Raw genomic sequence first — 19,219 nt, 5'->3', positions numbered from 1 at the left:
TCCTCAGCAGCACCAGGAGGGCTCTGAGCTGGAAGGGTGAGGGGCTGGGGCGAGGAGTGGAAAAATACCTCGTAAACAGAGAAATTCAGATTACCCATAAAGCTTTTTCGGGTCAAAGGGGGAAAGGGATTTTTAATGGAAAATGGAGGTTATGGGATTGGCAATAGTTATGTGACAGACGTATAGAGTTAAATCCTCATAATCTCCTTTACCATTTAGCATTGAGCACCATCCTAATTCCATGTTTCATAAAACTGTCTCCAAATCACTGGGAGAGATTAAAAATTTAGAAATAGCACAGCAATATTTTTAAACCAGAAATCACTGCTCACATCTGGTCAGATGTGCTGACCCTAACCTACATATCGAGGGCATTAATTCACATGAACCTGAAAAGAGGAGGCTGGGAGAGCTGAGGTGGAAGAGCTTCTGCTGGGAACGCAGCCTGGAGCCCAGCCTGGCTCCAGCTGGGAGCTGCACCGAGCCCAGCTCGGGGCTGGACACTCGGCTGGCTCTGAAAGGCAGGTGTTTTAAGCTATCAGAGCTCAATCTTCCTAAATTGTGCTAAATTACAACCTAGAGCTATTGAAATATTAATATCTCTATTTGAGCTGGGAGAAGCAAGTCATTTTGCTATCATCCCTTCAGAATATTTACTAGTTTTGATGGCTGGACTTGCCGAGCTCCAGCACCCTCAGTGACACAGCAAAGAACTGGGATGTTCTTCAAGCATCTGCTTGCTCCAGAGAGGGGCCACGAGCTGTCCCCAGATCTGCCACCACCTCCAGGAGAGCTGCAGGTGTGTCCTGCCCGAGCAGCTCAGCGGTGCCATCACCTCCCCAGCAGCCCCGGGGGAGAGCCTGTCCTTTCCTGAGAAGCAGATTTAGGAGCAGTCTCAGACAAGAACGGCTCGGTGCCAGCCAGGGCTCTTCCTCCCGAGGTAAGAGGCTTTTCCTGCTCTCCGTGCACGTCCATCACCTGTGCTGGCAGCACCAGCCAGCCCCGAGCCCACCCGGAGCCTGCAAGCCCCTCAGAGCTGAGCACGGCGTGGAAACCTGACAGAGCCGGGGAAATGCTGAAGAATTGGTGTTTTGGGGAGGGTCACGCCATGCCCTGGGCAGGGCTGGGCTGGAGCTCACTGGACTGGAGCAGCAGCTTTTCTGAGAGCCCCTTCCCCATCCTGGTGATCTCACCGCCCGGGTGCCCACCCTGCGCTCCTCCAAGGCTGGCGAGGACCTGCCGGGGCTCCCCCTGGAACAACCCCACCCGTGGGGCTCCAAAGGGGCTGGAGGGGCCAGCAGGGTTTCCCCGAGGATGCTGAGGAGAGCAGCAGGCTAATGGCCAGCTCGCAGCTCATTTATTATCCTCATTAAGGGTGTTTGACACCTGCCCTGCTCAAGGAGAGAGGAACCAAAGCCTGGCACGCACCGGGCTGGCAATCACAGGTAGGTGGCGAGTCCTGATGGTTCCTCTGTGCTGAAGAGAGGGCAGTAATTCCATCACACCCTGCCTGCAGGTGGGGAACGCTGGAGGAGCCTCCGGCCTTGCCCAGAATGAGCTTCCTGCAAGCCTTCATCCCCTGGACACCTTAACAGCCTTTGTGCCAAGCAAAGGAGTGACCTTGGAGTTGATGGAGCGAGAAATGGCACTTCCAAACACCCTGGCAGGATGAGGAGGGAAACGGCCGAGGCTGGTCCCTTCCAAGAGGAACCCAGAGGTGCCCGGGAGAGCAGCACATCCTCCCGGGATGTCACCTCCTCACAGCCCAGAGGGTTAAAGCCGTGACTCCAGCACGCTGTGCCCCTCAGGTCTCAGGGGGGTGGAAATCGTGTCAGGAAATGCCAGGCAGAGCCTGGGGCGTTCAGCTGGTGCCCAGCACAGCAGCAGGTACCTGCCACAGCATCCTCCCTGCCCTGGCACGGCAATTATTGCTGCCACACCAGTCGCACCCTGGTGGCTCCAGCACCACGGTCCTTCCCGACCTGCCAAAGCAAAGTGAAGGAGAGCCTGCCTCGGGTCCTCTGTGGGTAAGGGCATGGCTCAAATGTGCTCCAAGCGCCTGCTCCTTAATGCATCTGCATGGAAATTAGGGCCTGAACCACCTCCAGCGATTACGACAGCACCCAGGCTCAGGCTGTAACCCTTGCCTGGGAAAAAAAGCTCTCCCGGCTGGATTCCTGCTTCCGGAACCTCCCGTGGCTGCTCCCGAGAGGCACCAGCCCCACCACACCGTCCCCACAGGGCTGAGCCAGAGCTGGACATCCCCCAGCCCTGCCCCACCTCCTGAGCCCCCCAGGCTGGGGACCCTCAGCTCTGGGGGTGAGGAACAAGCCCAGGGAGCACAGGTGAGGGAGGGCCTCTCCCTCCCCTTCCAGAGCCCACCTCCACGCCTTGGCCATGTGAACACAACGCCTGAGGTCCCAAGGGGACATCTGGTGACATTACCCAGCCAGAGTGACAGCACCGTGTCCCCAGGGTGGTCAAAGGAGGGGTGGGCAAGGGGACACGCCAGAGGCCACACACGCCTGGCCTTGGGTTCCCTCCACAATGGCCTGGCCACGCTCCCAGGGCATCACAACCCACTCGGTGCTGGAGGATTCCCAGCACGCAGCCAGCAGGAGAGCACATCTGGGCAAGCCCTGCCAGCTCCTCGCCTCCTCCCCATCTCATCCTCTCCCTCACCTCCTCCCCATCTCCTCCAAGCCGAGCTCGCTCCCCTCTCAGGGCCAGGAGCTGCCGCAGCCCTTCCCGGGCGCAGCTGGAGCAGGCAGGAGCCTGGAAATGGAATTCCGGAACGCTTGGTACGGCTCTGCTGGCGGGTGATGGCGGCAGCCTGCGTGTGCTGGGGGACATTTCTGCGGGCTCCACGGGCAGGGAAAGGGCGACTCCCAAGCCGTGATTATGTAAAGACCAAGAGCTGGCTAGAACCGAGATTCCAGAGGCAAGGAATGCTCTGCCCTTGCACATCCTCCCCGAGCAGCAGCATGGCGACCCAGCGCCTTCCTCCTTGGTGCCCACCACGGACGTGGCACCTCTGAACGTGGCTCCTGATGGGCTGTGAGGTGCCTCCGTGCCACCCGAGGCGCGGCTCAGCCTCGCCTGCTGCCATGTCACAATTCCTGCCACAAAGACTTCCAGCTCTGCCCTTGCCCTCGGCTCGCCAGCTGCTCCAGAGCGGGACGGAGCGCTGCCCACCCACCCCCCTGGCACACGGGCCACACGGGCACAGGAACCAGCACCCCAACACCGAGGTGCTGAGCCACGGCTGCCCCAAGCCATGCCCCAAGCTCCCAGCTCCAGGAAGGGCTGCTCCACAGCACGGCCCTGGCACTCGCCCCTCGCACACGGCACAGCCTCTTCCTGCGGAGGACAAACAGCCAGGAACATCGGGGTGCCTTTGTCCACTCCCCACCCCAAGGCAGGAGCAGCCCAAAGCCCACGCCAGGCTCAGGTAAAGCTCTGGGCGAGCCGCCACGGTGGCTCCTGGTGCTGGGAAATTTTGGCAGGATAAACAAGCACCGGGCACGGCGAGGAGCTGAGCACTGCAGGCTTCTCCTCCGTGCATTTAATGAGGTTTCCATGTTTCATTTCAGAGACAAACGAGCGCTGTGCCACACTGGGGGGCCGAGATGGGAGAGATTAGAAACCGCGAGCTGCACCGTTCGCTGCGCCCAGCGCGGGAACATCATGTAAATATGATGCCAATATAAATCAGGCGGCAGAGCCATCCAGCAGCATCACGCAGGGAGCCGCTTCCCTGGCTCCCAGCCTCTCAGTTGTGGCCAGTCCGTTCCTCATCACACCACTCACCTCCCTTCTGCCTGGCTGCTCTCCCTCGCACGGCCAGACCATCTTGCTGCTCAACTCTCCGCTCGCCAGCCACCCATTTCTGTTTATTTTATAAACAGGGGCAGAAATAAGCAGCTACAGCCCATCAAGGGATTTCTAAACTTCAGGGGTCCCTTGGATCAAATGTTTATCTGCTTTCGGTTTCTACTTGAGCTCTTGTTCTACAGCAGGAGCACGTTAAAAGGATGTGCTTCGATGCCCAGAAATATTAAGTATCTGAAAGGTTTATCATGCATTGAGCAATTCATTTTTTTTTATCCTATTATTCTAATGAAACTTCCATGGTATTGCTGTCCTCTCTCTGGAACCGCTTCACGTTAACACTTTGCATCACCAGGACTGTTCAATGCTGAAGATACCTTTTTTTTTTTTTTTTTTTTTAAAGAAATAAAATGTAAAACGAGGCCACGAGGAGTTGTGCTAATGGAGGCTTTTAATTTGCTCCTCTCCGAAGAGATAGCTCTGTGGGAAGACATCCCTTTTCCAAGAAGCTGGGGCTGAAAAGATGCAGAAAGCAATAAACCAGTGCATCTCTTTATTATTTTGACTATTGGGGGTCGAAAGGAATCATGGCATCCTCGACTGTTATTTGTTTCCAGGTTTGTTTTTTTCCTTTTAGCACAGTAAAAAATGCAAATGTAAGCAAAGCAGACGCTGGCACGTTCAGCTCAGCAGATCTGAAGCACAATAGCGATTTTGGGTAAAGCTCCCAAAAGCAGCTTCACCCCAGCTCGAATAAAGCAGCTATTCCATAATTAATAATTGATGGAAGAATTGATCATCGCCGCACAACTGGAGAGGGTGCCCTATTAAACCTCAGTAAATATTTTTCATTGGATTAGCATTCAGCTAATGGGGTAATGTAATGGGCAGCAAGAGAGGTCTCATGCAAGGAAGCAGCTCCGTCCCCTTTCTTTCACTTTCCTCATTTCCTAAAATTTCCCCCTTGCTGTTCTCAAATGTCAGAGACGATAATTAGGGCAAATGTCATTTTACATCCTCCGAGCAGACAATTTTCCAAGAGGTGGGCGCTTCCAGCACCCGCATCCGCAGGTCGGGTCGTGGGCAAAGAGGTAATTTATTACAGAAACATAATTAAAAATTCCCGCAGATCCGGAAATGGGCAATTCCTTTATGTAACATGGATCGATTGTTGTAACAAACGCAGTGGGATTTAAGTGCCCGTGCTCCACGCAGCTCCTGCCTCTCTTTAATTGCATCTAGAGCAGAGACTCGGTTAGAGTATCACCTCGCTGGATGTGGGCAGCATCCACTTAATGCCCAACTTTAAATTAATCTGTAATCTTCCAGCGTGTGTCTCCTTGACACGCTCGTTCCATGATTCTCCCCATCCCCCGCACACATATATGATTTATCTATAATCTGATTGATGTCAAGCCGTTGGGTTACACTTCGCACAGCATTCCTAGGGGGAAGGATGCGAATTTGAAGGCATCGCTGCGTTTCGCCTGCTGACGGGATCAGACTGAGAAGCGCTCCGGAGACGCGGAGCGCTCGGTCCCGGCGCCGCCGGAGGATGCTGCGCCCGTCGGTGCCGGGTCCCGGCCGCGGCTGGCACCGCCGCCGCGGAGCCGCTCCGGGATGCGCCGGCACCGGGCGGCCCCGCTCCGCGCTCCGCACACCGAGCCCCGCACACCGAGCCCCGCACACCGAGCCCCGCACACCGAGCCCCGCACACCGAGCCCTGCACACCGAGCCCCGCACACCGAGCCCCGCGCTCCGCACACCGAGCTCCACACACCGAGCCCCGCACACCGAGCCCCGCGCTCCGAGCCCCGCGCTCCGCCGCGCCGTCCGGGGCGAGCGCTCCGACAACGCTCGGGGAGGGCGCAGCGAGAGCGCGGCACCGAGAGCGGAACTCCGGGGAGGGCGCACCGAGAGCTCAGAGAGGCGCAGCAAGAGCCCCGGGACCCCGGGGAGGTTGCACCGAGCGCCCGGAGACCCCGGGGAGGGCGTATGGAGATGGCAACAGGGATCAGCAAGACCCTCGGGAACCCGGGGAGCGCGCACCGAGTGCCCAGGAAGGCGCACCGAGAGCCCCGGGACACCGGGGAGGGCGCACCGAGAGATGCGGGACCGAGAAACGGAGCACCGAGAGCCCCGGGGAGGGGGCAGCCCGTGCCGCCCGCCCGGTCCCGCTGCCGGGGAGCCCCGCCGCCCCCGCCGCGGTGCCCACGTACCTTTCGGCAAAGAGTACAGCAGGAGAAAAGTTACCAGCCACATGCCATACAGAGCAGCTCTGGCCCCGGGCTGCGGCGCAATTGCGGAGGTGCGGTGCCCCGGCGTGCCGCGCTCCTGCCGCCGCTGCCAGCCCGGCTGAGGTGCCCAGCGCCGCTCCCGCTCCGCCCCGCTCCGCTCCCGCCCGTGGGCCGGGCTCCCGCCCGCGCCCGCCCCCCCCGCGCCGCGCAGGGCTGGGGGCGGCCGCACCCCCGCGGCCGAGCCCCTTCCTCCTCCTCCTCGGCGTGCGCAGGGGCTGGCAGAGCCGCTGGCAGAGCCCCTGGCCGCCACCGGGCTGAGCTCACCCCCGGGCCATCAGCCCCGCGCTCCCCCATCCCGCAGAGCGGCACCGCGGAGCTTTGCCCCAGGTGAGCCCTGTCCCGGCCGCAGGGCTGCGGCTGAGCCACCCGGGACTCGCCCCGGCGCTCCTCCCGCTCCCCGGGCCCTCCCGCACGCTGCTCCAGCATCCGGGGGACAAAACCAATGCGGTGGTTTGGGTGGCAAGGGACCCTGCAGGTGCTTGGACACCTTTCAGTTTGCTCTGAGCCTTGTCCGGCGTGGCTTTGGGCACCTGTGAGGATGGGAGATCAGGGCTCCGGCGACCCGTGCTGCTCCCGTGAGAGGGGACACAAGCAAGACAGGGCCAGCGGATTCATTACACATTCATCCCTCCAGCCAGCAAATAACAAACAAATACCAGCTAATGCTTTACTTTGGGGTGTATTTATCCAAGGCTTAGCTCAAGCCGAAGCTTGTACTCCCCAAGACTTAGTCACACCAAAGCCAATTTGTCTGGACCGTTAGAGCATTCAGAGTGTCTTTTCTTGAAGTGATTATAGCAGGTTTTCTTTGCTTTCCAAAACAGCCTTTACAAGCCCAATTTGTTGGAAAATAAACAGAAAGAAAGATTAAAGCATTCAGATTTCAAACAAAACAACCAGCAGGAAAAACATTACATTCCGATTTTTTAAAATGTGCTGTTTAGATTTAATTGAAAGCGCAACTATCGTCACAGAAATTTGGAAAACAACAGCCCCGTGGCCATTTCCAGCCCTCGTGGATTCACTGCAAGCCTTCCCACCTAGAAGCGCCCTGAAGAGCTCACCGAAATGGGACCCATGGGTGGGAGGTTCCCATTTCAGAGCGGGGACACGGCCAAAGGACACGGAGAAGCTGCCAGGACGCAGGGTCCTCCACGCCCACCCCGTGTCCCCTGTCCCCTTCCTGCTCCAGGCCACCCACAGCAGCGACTCTGTCATCTTAGTGACGAGCACAGCGAGGCCACTGCCGCCGAACCCTGCCCAGCCCTCAGTGCCAGCAGCAGAAAAGGAGCCAACACCGTGCCCGTGCTGTGCGGGTCTGACACACCACAGCCTTCCCTCCTCCTCCTCCTCCTCCTCCTCCTCCTCCTCCTCTCCAAGGATGTGCTTCCTCTTCCTCGGTGCTGCCGAGCTCGGTAGCGCCGTCACCACCCCCTCCCCAGCCCGTTCCCAGTTCCCAGGCCACCTCAGCGGCTCGTGGGTGTCGCAGCCCTCCCACGCGGGCACGTGCCAGCCCCACGCTGGCACCCCTGGCCAGCGTCCCGAGAGGCGGCGAGGCAGCAGCTGATGCACACGCGGTGCCCACACACCCCTCCAGCAGCCGAGGTGCGCTTCAATCGCCACCTCCGTCGCCCGTGCAGATGTTCGCCGATACTTCGCTGGGAAATTGGTATGCAGGCCCATACCCTGGCAACCGGCAAAGCCCGGGCTCTGGGGAGCCCCAGCCACATGCCAGGCATCTGCCCCCTTCCCTCCCTGGCAGCTGCTGCAGGATGGCAGCACAGCCCGGCCCAGCCTGCTCACAGAGAGCTGCCAGCCCTGGAACCTGCCGCAGTGCTTTGCAAACCAGCACAGAATGTGTCGGCCTCAGATGTGAGTGGTACCCCCCTACCCTTGGAGTGGATGGGATGGGTGCGTGGGCTGGCAGGGCACTCGCTGGCACAGCACCCACAGATCTCTGTGTGAGGTACGTGAGCAGGGAGACCCACACTGAGTCACTGCTGTGGGTGGCCTGGAGCAGGGAGGGGACAGGGGACACAGGGTGGGTGTGGAGGACCCTGCGTCCTGGCAGCTTCTCCGTGTCCTTTGGCTGTGTCCCTGCTCTGAAATGGGAACCTCCCACCCACGGGTCCCATCTCGGTGAGCTCTTCAGGACACTTCTAGGTGGGAAGGCTTGCAGTGAATCCATGAGGGCTGGAAATGGCCACGGGGCTGTTGTTCATTTTTAGCTGCCTTGGCTGCTCTCATGAGTTTCATCACCATCCCCAGCTCAGAGGATCAGCCCAGCACTCTGACCTCTCCCACCGAGGGCTCCTTCCTCCAGGACAGGAGCTGCTGCATGCAGCACCACAGTGAAAACTTGAGGCTGGCAGGGTGAGAGCTCAGCCCGGGTCACACTTGGGGATTCCTGGTGAGTCTCTGAGCCGCCTGTGCCCTTCACTCTGGCCCTGTTTGCTCCTCCACAGATTGCTCAGCCCAGGCCCTCTGCCAGCTCACCGAGCCCGGGCACACGTGCAGGGCTGGCAGCGCCGGGCAGGCAGCCAGAGCTCCCGGAGCAGGAGCTGCTGCCAGCCCACACCTGGGGCTCAGCTCTCCCCAGCAGCCAGCCCTGTTTGGGGACACCAGCTCCCCAGGGCCCCACGTTTGGGTGTGCACAGGAAGCGTTTGTGCGACGCCTCTGCGTGCGCCTTCAGCCCGGAAAGCTGGTGTCCTGCTAGCGAGCAGCACTGCATCGTGTGCTTCGTGTGGCCGTGATGGGGAAAGGCAGGAAATCTCCGCGGTAATTATTTGGGCAGCGCTGACCTGCGCTTTGGCAGTGCAGGCAGCCTGCAGGAAGCTGGGCCAGCGGTGGTTCGTGAGAAGAAGCCCATCTCAAGCCCCCTGTAGCCACTGCCCTGCCTGCCAGAGCCAGCAGCCAGCCCAGCTGCACGGTTCAGAGGTGAAGCTCACGCTGGGGAATGAGTTCCCTGGCCCAAACTCCGCACAAGACACAGGAGAAATGATAGCAGTGCATGCCCACACGCAGCTCTGAGCCCCAGCAGGCTCGGGAGGAGGGACCCTCTGCGCTTCCCCACGGCAGGAATTGCACAGGGCGGCCCTGCTGCCTCTCCTGAGGGCATGGGGCATCCTGCAGCCCTTCGAAAACAGCCTCCCCTTCGATCTCCCCCTTCCCTGGCATTTGTTCTGCCTCTGGGCACAATTACACTCAGCTCCAGGCTACCTCAGAGCTCTGGGGATTTACCACAGTGTCCAGTGCTCACACACCCCGTTAGCCAGGGAGGTATTTCCCCCTGAAGGCAATTCTCCCACTAATACTCGAAAAACCCACTCTCCATGCAGGCACAGAGGAGAACAGCCAAGGGGAGGGTGGGCACAGCACCCTAAAGGAAATTCTCCCACTAATACTCGAAAAACCCACTCTCCATGCAGGCACAGAGGAAAAGAGCCAAGGGGAGGGTGGGCACAGCACCCTAAAGGAAATTCTCCCACTAATACTCGAAAAACCCACTCTCCATGCAGGCACAGAGGAAAAGAGCCAAGGGGAGGGTGGGCACAGCCCCCCCCCAGCTCCCGGGGCCAGCCCCCGCCGCAGGCTGTGCCCCGTGCTGGGCACAGGCGCTGCACCCCGCATCCCCCCGGCCGGGGCACCCCTCACGTCCCAGCCCCGTGCCCTCGGCCGCCCTGGCAGACAAATCCCGGCAGGAAGCGGTCATTAAAACAACAGGGCTACTTATCTGTCTGGAGCCGATTGCCACAAAGCACTTCCCCCGCGTCGCCAGCTTACCCTGGCAGCACCTCTCCGAGCAGGGCCAGCCTGCCGTGACCCCTCTGCGGACACCCCGGCCCGCAGGGACAAAGAGCCGCGTCCCGCACAGCCCCGCCGGCGCACGCAGGACGGGCTGCGGGGTCACTGCAGGATGGCTCTCAGCTGATTTCTGGGTACACCTGTGTGGGAGAGCGCTGGGCACGCCCCGGTAGGGTTCCTTCCAGCCAAACCTGTCCTGGAAACCCGTGCCCCTCCTCCCCAGTTGCTCCCAGCCCCAAGGCTGGCCCTGTGTGGATGCTGAGGGGGGAAGGATCTCACCTGGCACTGTGCTCCCAGTGCCTCAGTTTCCCCAGCGGCTGCCACATGGAGTGGTGGGAGGATAAGCGCCCTGAAGGTGGCCAGGGGCTTGTGCCTCAGTAAGATGCTGCAAACTCCTGGACAAACAGGTGCCGGCAGCTCAATGTACCCAAAAATTCCATCCTGCTTGAGCCCTGGGGTCGTGCGCTGCAGGAAGAGCTGCGTTTCCATAAGAGAGCCCTGGCACTGGTGGCTGTGAACAGACAGTGACACGAGAACGGGGATCAGCTTTAGCCTTGCAGCCGAAACCATCCCGTGGTTCTGTTCTATGAAGGGCTCCGCGTTCCTCCGAGTGCCTCGGCGGGCAGACGGATGCTCGGCTTCCCGAGGAAAAGCTCCTTCCCGGCAAGAAGCTGGGATTTGCTTCCCTCTAGTGTCGCCGCGCTCCGCTGCGGAGCGGGGACAGGGCGAGGGGGCTTCGCCGAGGGGAGCCCCGTGATGGGAGGGCAGTGGGACCCTGCCCTCGCCAGCTCCTGCGGCGCTGCGCACTTTCAGCGAGCTCCAGGGGCCAACCACGCTGCCCAGGACAGCCGTGGAGGGATTTAAAGCAGGGATTTAAAAGACAGATGTGGACAGATGTGACCTCTGGGGACGTGGTTTAGTGTTGGCAGCGTTGCTTAATGGACTTGGATGGTCTTAGAGGGGTTTTCCAACCTCTGTGATTCCAAGGCACGGTCCTGAGACACATGGGCTGGGTTCGTGGGGACCCTCCTTTGCTTCCAGGCACATCCCAATGTGAATCCCACTGTAAATTCCACTGTGAATCCCATTGTGAACCCCATTTTGAACCCCACTGTAAATCCCACTGTGAAACCCACTGTGAACCCCACTGTGAAAATCACTGTGAATCCCGATGTGAATCCCGATGTGAATCCCACTGTGAACCCCACTGTGAATCCCACTGTGAACCCCACTGTGAACCCCACTGTGAATCCCACTTTAAATCCCACTGTGAACCCCACTGTGAACCCCACTGTGAACCCCACTGTGAACCCCACTGTGAATCCCACTGTGAACCCCACTGTGAACCCCACTGTGAACCCCACTGTGAATCCCACTGTAAATCCCACTTTAAATCCCACTGTGAACCCCACCGTGAATCCCACTGTGAACCCCACTGTGAATCCCACTGTGAACCCCACTGTGAACCCCACTGTGAATCCTGATGTGAATCCCGATGTGAATCCCACTGTGAACCCCACTGTGAATCCCACTGTGAATCCCACTTTAAATCCCACTGTGAACCCCACTGTGAATCCCACTGTGAACCCCACTGTGAACCCCACTGTGAATCCCGATGTGAATCCCGATGTGAATCCCACTGTGAACCCCACTGTGAATCCCACTGTGAACCCCACTGTGAATCCCACTGTGAACCCCCTGGGAATCCCCCTGGGAGGACCCAGCCTGTCCATCCTGGGCTGCACCCGTGCAGCATCGCTGCCTTGAGCAGTTATCCTGATCGCCTCCTCTTTGGGGCAGGTGTGGCAGGGAAATGGGGCTGGAATGCCGTTTCCTGGGCTGGGGGGTGATTCCAGCCTGGGGAGTGCCGCTGCCTGTGCAGAGGTGCTGCTGCTGGCTGCGCTGCCTTTTTGGGAGCAGAGCAGAGCAGAGGGAGGCTGAGGCCCATCTCTCCTCTCTCCAGTGTTCCTCTCTGGCTCCCTGAGTCACCATTTGCTGCTCTCCTCTTTAAACTAACGAGGAGACATTTTGCATCCGCGTTTCCTCACGGGCGAAATGCGGCCCTGGCACCACGGAGCTGGGCTGGCAGCTCCTCCCTGGCTGCTGCTGCTGCTCCGGGTGCAGCCCCGCTGCCTCACCTCCCTGCCTTCAGTCAGGGATGAAGCACGGGCCAAGCCACAGCCAGCCAGAGCCCCTCTCCCTCCTAGCTGTCTGTTATAAACGAGAATTTATTCAGCCAGATTAAAAATAAAAAATAATTTTATTAGCGGTCAAATTCTATCTAGCCAGCCACGGAAAAAGACAGAGCCAAGCCTGGGAATCGACCCTGGGTGTGCAACAAGGAGTCAGCCTCAGGAGAGGTTTTCCCTATGCCCACACACCTCCATCCTGGCACAAGTGGATTTTTATAGGGAAAATTCCGCCTGAGGCCAAGATTTCAGCAATCAGTCTTTTCTTCTATTCAGAGTCCATAGGTTAATAAGATTTTCTTTTTTGGTGATGAGGAGGGATAATTCAGTGTCCAGAGTAGGTGAATCCCTGATGAGATTTAGGGGAAGGCTGCATTCACATGGATCTGTCTGAGGATTTCCATGAGATCCATCTTGGGACGTTTATGGGATGATCAGCACTCGATGATCAACACCTGGAGTCCCAATGATCAACACCTGGAGTCCCAATGATCAACACCTGGAATCCCAACGGTCAACACATGGAGTCCCAATAGTCAACACCTGGAGTCCCGATGGTCAACACCTGGAGTCCAGCCATGGCCCATCCCCATCTCCTGGCCAAGCCACATCCTTTTACTTTTGACTCAGTTTCCAATACACACCCAGTCTCATCTGCAAAGGGGGGAGGAACTAATACAAACGGGCATAATCTAACGAGTATCCAATATTACATATTTCATACAAGGACTGGCAAGAATTATATTTACTACACGTAACACTGTCCGTCCAGAGAGGCAAACAGGGAATAACCAGCGCCAAGGGGAAGCTGTTTGGATCTGGAAGCCTTCCCAGAGGAAAAGGGCACTCCAGTTGTCCACTGTATTATTTACCCAATCCCCTTTGTGCCGCAGAAAAGATTTACTCTGAGAAGATTAATGGCTCAAGGGGCTGTGAGAAAAATCCTCCGAGATTGCCTGCTTCAGGGGAGGAGGCAAACACCTCCTGGGCAAGGCCAGGCAGCACAGGGAGCACAGGGAAAGGCCTGGGAGGGTGGCCTTGTCCATGGGACACGCTCTGATGGGACAGTGACTCACCCTGGGGACAGTAGGACCCTCTCATCGGGCCAGTGGCAGGAGGAAGGAGACACAGTGGCCTCTCCCTGGGGTGCCCCCAGCTTTCCTGTGCCACAGCTCCAGGGCTCAACATCCAAAACAAACGAGCGTGGAGGCTTGGAGAGCCTCTGACAGCCCCTCTACTCCAGCTCGGAGAGGGCACACCTCCTGTGCATCCTGTCACTGCTTTGTGCCTGTCCTCTGCTCCTGCTCCATCCTGGAGCAGCACGGCGCTGGGCTGCTCCCAGCTGAGACCCAGATGTCACACCCAGGGCAAATTTGGGTGCTGGGCCGTGCCCTGCCTTGCCCCTCAGTGCCCCCTCAGTGTGCCCAGCCCTGGCTGGGTGTGGGGCCGTGCAGGGGCGGGCACACGTGGGTGTCACAGGCCGTGCAGAATAATGCCATTAATGCCATCTGGTGCCGAGACAGAGCTCCCGTGCGGGAGCCAGACACGGCTTTTCACTCCCCTAATCCCCAGCCCCAGCCACGGGGGCTCTGTCTGCGGGGCTCACGGGGAGGGAAGGGCACGGCTCAGCCCTGGCATGCTCGGGAGCGGGGAAGGAGGAGAGCCCTGGGGCTCAGGGGTGCGGGACCTGGCTGACGATGGGCTCCCTTCACACCCTGCTGCTTTCCTGCCTGCTGGGACCTCCAGCTCCTGCTTTAGGGGCACAGAGCCCCAGCACACTCAGTGAGGCGTGGGCAGGGCACTTCTGGTGTGGCCAGACCCTTCCGTGCTGTTAAAAAGGCCCTTTCCATAGAACTTCAGCATCATTTAATTGCAAAAACACCTCTAAGACCAATCGAGCTTAACCATTAACCATTTTCTTCCTTGGCTGAAGGACTCCTGTTCCTGCTTGAGCTGTGCAAAGCTGCAATGAGTCTTTATTAGTGGGTCACTGTCAAGTCAAAATTATATTCCAAAATAATCTCCTTACTGTGTTAAATAAGCACCTCAGATTAGACAAATTGCACGGATTTTGCCTAATAACCTTCCTCCAGCTAATCCTATTTTTTGTCAATGTCTGACCTCGATTGAAGCCCACACGAACCCAGGGGGGTTGGTTTCTCCATCCCATGGCTGTGCTGGGATGGTCGGGGTCACCGAAGGCAGCCCCTTGCACACCTGAACAACCACAGGGGCTTCAGGTGAGGGGAGGGAACGCCCTGAGCTGGGGTTTCTCATCCAAACCATTCCCTGGTCCAGCCACCCGCAGAATGCCGAGGCTGGGAGTGAGCGAGCTCCCCACTGCATCCCCCCCTGAAGCCCTTCCTGAACCTTCTCTGTTTGTTTGGGGTGCCCCGAGGTCCCGCTTGGCTCCGGGCTGGGGACAGTGGGACAGTGGGGACAGTGGGACAGTGGGGACAGGCACCCTGTGCCCTCCCGTCACTAGGTGTCTGTGTCGGGCCAGCTCTGCGCACAGAGGGAACCTCCTCCTCCTCCTCACTCACCGCCCAATTGCGGGAGACTTTCGCTCTGCTTTTTTTCCCCCTTTTTTAATTTTTTTTTTTTTTGAAGAGGCGTTCCTGGCTGAATCCGAAGCCGAGCGAGGCTGAGAGCTCACGCAGAGCTCCGTGCTCCATCCGAGCCCCGTTCCTGACCGAGCAGGATCGTGCTCTGGGTTGACCTTGGCTGGACACCAGCTGCCCACCGAGCTGCTCCACCACTCCCCTCCCCAGCAGGGCAGGGTGGGATTAAAAAGAGGGAAAATCCCCCAAACGCGTGGGTCAAGATAAAGGCAGTTTATAAAGTGAAACCAGAAGGAGCGTGAGCTCAAGGAAAGAGAAAATAAAGAAATCCAGAAGGCTGAAATTCTCCACTTGCCGTCTGCAGGTGTTTCCCAGCACGTTGCCGGGAAGTCAGGATTGTTCTGTAAGGCAGAATGTAGCTCACGAACACCTTCTCCTCCTTTCCCTTTTCTTCTATACCTTGAAATGTGTCCCCTGCTCTGGAACATCCCTTTGGTCACTTTGGGGCTGTCCTGGCCGTGTCCCCTGCTCTGGAACATCCCTTTGGTCACTTTGGGGCTGTCCTGGCTGTGTCCCCCGGTCTGGAACATCCCTTTGGTCACTTTGGGGCTGTCCTGGCCGTGTCTCCTGCTCTGGAACATCCCTTTGGTCACTTTGGGGCTGTCCTGGCTGTGTCCCCTGCTCTGGAACATCCCTTTGATCACTTTGGGGCTGTCCTGGCCGTGTCCCCCGGTCTGGAACATCCCTTTGATCACTTTGGGGCTGTCCTGGCCGTGTCCCCTGGTCTGGAACATCCCTTTGGTCACTTTGGGGCTGTCCTGGCTGTGTCCCCTGCTCTGGAACATCCCTTTGGTCACTTTGGGGCTGTCCTGGCTGTGTCCCCTGCTCTAGAACATCCCTTTGGTCACTTTGGGGCTGTCCTGGCCGTGTCCCCCGGTCTGGAACATCCCTTTGATCACTTTGGGGCTGTCCTGGCCGTGTCCCCCGGTCTGGAACATCCCTTTGGTCACTTTGGGGCTGTCCTGGCCGTGTCCCCTGCTCTGGAACATCCCTTTGGTCACTTTGGGGCTGTCCTGGCTGTGTCCCCTGCTCTGGAACATCCCTTTGGTCACTTTGGGGCTGTCCTGGCCGTGTCCCCTGCCAGGGTCCTGCCCAGCCCAGGTCAGCGCTGCTGCCGTGGGAGCAGCAGGAGCCGGGACTGGAGCGCTCCCAGCACTTTCCCATCTCCCGACACACAGCCCAGCACCGCGAGGGAGAGAATTAACCCCATCCCGGCCAGCCAGGAGCGCACAAAGAGCCCCGCAGTGCTGCCGGCCGCTGCCTGCGCATCCCAAGGGAAGGGCAGGCGCCGCAGGATCCAGGAGCCGCAGGTGGGAGAAGAAACATCCGGAGCGAGCCCAGGGCGGAGGCGGCTCCGGCTCCGTGCCTCGGGATGCGGGAACCTTTGCTGGGTCTGCGGGGCAGGAAAGTGACTGGCGCCGGGCCAGGAGAGTGGGCGACTCAAACGCCTCGGGCACACAGTTTAACCTCTCGGAGCTTGAATTTTATTAGCCAAGAAACTCTCGCTGGGTCTAAGAGAGGGGGAAGCACGAGGGTAATTTGCGTTCTGGCCTTGCGGGGTAATGGATCCACTGGAGCGGGGTGAGGGGTGGCCACTGGCCAGCACTCCTGGGCTTGGGCTGGAGCTCTGCTTCCGTGGTGGCACTGCAGCTCTGGAGGAGGAGAGAGGGAGGGTGGCATGGCCAGCGTGTGCCAGCCCCTCTCCTCCCGGGACAGACCCCCCAGGAGTACTTCCCTAAGCACGAGTACCCCAAAGCATCGCTGCCCAGCACAGGGAGCCTGGCTGCCGGCTGCAGCCTCCTACCTGCACCTACAGCTCGTCCTGGTTCCCTTGCCTGTGGAGCAAAAAGCAAAGGGAGAAGTGTTACACTGGCTGAGCCCTGGCGCTGTCAGCTGGCAGGACTGGAACAGGCAGCGGAGACGAGGCTGCCGAAACCCGTGCAACACCCACCTCCTCTTCTTCCTCCCTCCGCAGTGGAACCGCTGGCCTGGGGGCGAGAGGAGCGGCTGAGGCTGAGCCTCCCCCCACCCCATCACACCCACACCCTGGCACTGCCCACAGCCTCCTGCTCAAGCTGCCCCACGGTTGCAAGTGCTGCTGGTTTCCATGGTTTTCTCCCTAAAAAGTGGGCACACCCTTGCAGCCACCCTGCACGAAGTGGCACTGGAACAGAGCAGTGCCAGAACACCCAGGCCCCACAGGGTGCCCTGCACACTTATCATCGGGTCACTCTGGGAGCTGCCGAGGTTTCAGGGCTCTGGGAACTCTGGCTCCTCACTCTGGAAATGTCAGAGTTTTCTCTGCTATTTTTAATGACTGACCTACCCTCTGAAGCCCTGGCGCTGGCAGGGAAACGAAATATTTATGTGGTCTCCCTCCCAGCTCGCCCTGTGCTGGGAGCCTGCCTGGATGGAAAGTTCCCGGGCTGTCCCAGGGCAGGCTGTGCCCACCCTGGTGCTGTGGGGCAGGGTTGGTGACCCCCAGCCCCTCCCGACCAGAGGAGGGGCTGAGTGGAACACGGAGCAGAGCCGAGCGGCGTCCGGCCCACCCAGGCACTTACTGAGGATGATGAGGAGCCCGATCACAAACGCCACGACGGCGAAGATCAGCCCCCCGTTGCGGATGGTGTCATAGTCTGGGGAGGAGGAGAGCCAGGGGGTGTCAGGCCGGCCCCAGAGCGTGGGGCTGTCCGTCCCCCTGCCCGCAGCCCCCGGCCTGCCCAGGGCACACACTCACCATAGCTGAACCTGTCCTGGCCCTGCTCGGGCACTTGCTCTGCAAAGAGAAACTCCCGTGAGAGCCACGTCCTCACCGTGGGGAGGTGGGACAGAGCAGGGTGGAGGACTGCAAGTGAGAGTGCTGTGACTTCCCTGGCACGCAGCTGAGCCAGGAAAATCCTGGGTCTCACCCCGGGAGCTTTAATGGCCTTGGCAAATCCACGGGATGCACTTGCAGGATGCTCGGGAGCCTTGGAGTTCCAGGTGCAGCTGCAGGCAGGGACCCAGCTCCACTCCCTCGGGAGGTGGCACTGCCTGCAGGGCTCCAGCAATGGCTCTGTCCCCTCAGTGCCCAGGACTGAACAACCCCTGGGGCTCACACCTCGCACCAGATGCACCCCAACAACCCCCTCCATGTCAGCGAGCTCGTCACCGTGCCACCGCTCCAGCCGCCTCCCTGGCGGTGCCCACACCAGCACGACCCTCTGCCAGGAGCGGCTTGGGAGGAGAAATCACTCCCAGGAGAAGCCCAGCATCGTGTGCCACGGGGCTGTGGAGCTCCGAGGATCCAGCCCCACATCTGCCCACCCCAAATCCTCCTGGAGAGCTTCCCCCACGGCGGGAGGGCCCGGCGCTGGCCCTCGCACGGAGCTGTCCCCATGGAGGTGGCTTGTCCTTACCGTCACCCATGGCCTCGGCGTGTCCGGCAGGCGCCTCGCTCTGCGAGTGGGCACCCACGGGAAGGCGCATTAATTGGGAGACAAACCTCATTAAACATTAATGGCCTCGGTGTAATGTTTATCGCAGTCACGAGGGGAGGCACAGGGCCTTGGGAGAGAGGGAGGGGAGGGCAGGGCAGGGGCAGCACCCACCGTGCCAGCCGGTGGGGAGGGCTGGGCACCCCGAGCTGCGTGTCCTTGTCCCAGCCCTCCCTCGCCTTCCCATTGTCAGCCCTGCTGGGCTTCACCTCCTGCGGCGGTGACGAGCGAGGGATGGGCTCGAATGCAGCTGCGACTGCCTTTGGCTGGAGAGGAGCGGCAGCACGGCCCGTCCGTGGGAACGCAGGGCAAGGGGAATATCCCCCTGTGTGCCCTGGGGTGCTCTGACTCCCAGGAAAACACTGGTTTAACTCTCATTCATAGAGAAAACTTCCAAAGACTCGAGGTAAACTAGGAACCATGAAAGTGTGAGATAGATTGTAGATTTAATTTATTTTTTTTTTTTAATGATCTAACTCTCATACAAATGAGAGTTAAAGTCAGTGTTTTCCTGGGAGTCAGAGCACCCCAGGGCACACAGGGGGATCTTCCCCTTGCCCTGGGTTCCCACACCCGTCCTCCCAGCCTGGCAGCGAGGGCGTCCCTTGGCTGGTCAGCACCTCCGAGCCGCCCCGGGGCCGGGCAGCACCGCGATGTCCGCGGGCATCCCCGCGGGCAGCGGGCACTGGGTGATGCCAGCCCCGGGCCCGGCGTGGCCGGCTGCCAGCAGGGCTGTGCGATCCAGTTCGCTGTAGTTGTGCCATCAGCGAGCCGGAGTCGCCGTGGGGGGATCCGGCCCCGAGGGACGCTGCCCTTGGCAGGGCTGGCGAGCGTGGGCACCCCGAGCCCGCGGCAGCCCGGCCCCGGTGCCACGGGGGGCTGCCAAGCCCCGGGAGGGTGCTGCGTGGGGCGCCGCAGCGGCTCTGCTGTCCCCGCTGCCACGGTGCCCTGGCAGCGCCAGCAGCCTGGCACAGCGGCTCCCAAAAAGCCGAGGGACAGA

General features: G+C 59.7%; 2 protein-coding genes across 2 annotated transcripts in view; both read right to left on the bottom strand.

Annotated features, from left to right (window-relative positions):
• Nucleotides 1–6,239, bottom strand: part of DSCAML1 (DS cell adhesion molecule like 1) — a 95,674-nt gene extending 89,435 nt beyond the window's left edge. The window contains exon 1 of the mRNA XM_077788037.2: nucleotides 6,051–6,239. Within this exon, the coding sequence (XP_077644163.1) occupies nucleotides 6,051–6,093 (43 nt within the window). The 5' untranslated portion in view covers nucleotides 6,094–6,239. The remainder of the gene's footprint in view (nucleotides 1–6,050) is intronic.
• A 9,965-nt stretch (nucleotides 6,240–16,204) lies between these two features.
• FXYD2 (FXYD domain containing ion transport regulator 2) lies at nucleotides 16,205–18,504 on the bottom strand. Its single transcript, XM_021530020.4, has 6 exons — nucleotides 18,142–18,504; nucleotides 17,481–17,519; nucleotides 17,305–17,379; nucleotides 16,695–16,731; nucleotides 16,548–16,578; nucleotides 16,205–16,395 (listed from the first exon to the last, which is right to left on the bottom strand). The coding sequence occupies exons 1-5, from the start codon at nucleotides 18,230–18,232 to the stop codon at nucleotides 16,554–16,556; spliced, it is 267 nt and encodes an 88-aa protein (XP_021385695.2). The 5' UTR covers nucleotides 18,233–18,504; the 3' UTR covers nucleotides 16,205–16,395; nucleotides 16,548–16,553.
• Nucleotides 18,505–19,219: the final 715 nt, after the last annotated feature.

The sequence above is a fragment of the Lonchura striata genome, chromosome 24 (genome assembly GCF_050655825.1).
Source record: "Lonchura striata isolate lonStrDom1 chromosome 24, ASM5065582v1, whole genome shotgun sequence".
NCBI lineage: Eukaryota > Metazoa > Chordata > Aves > Passeriformes > Estrildidae > Lonchura > Lonchura striata.
This window is presented reverse-complemented; position numbering and strand designations above follow the sequence as displayed.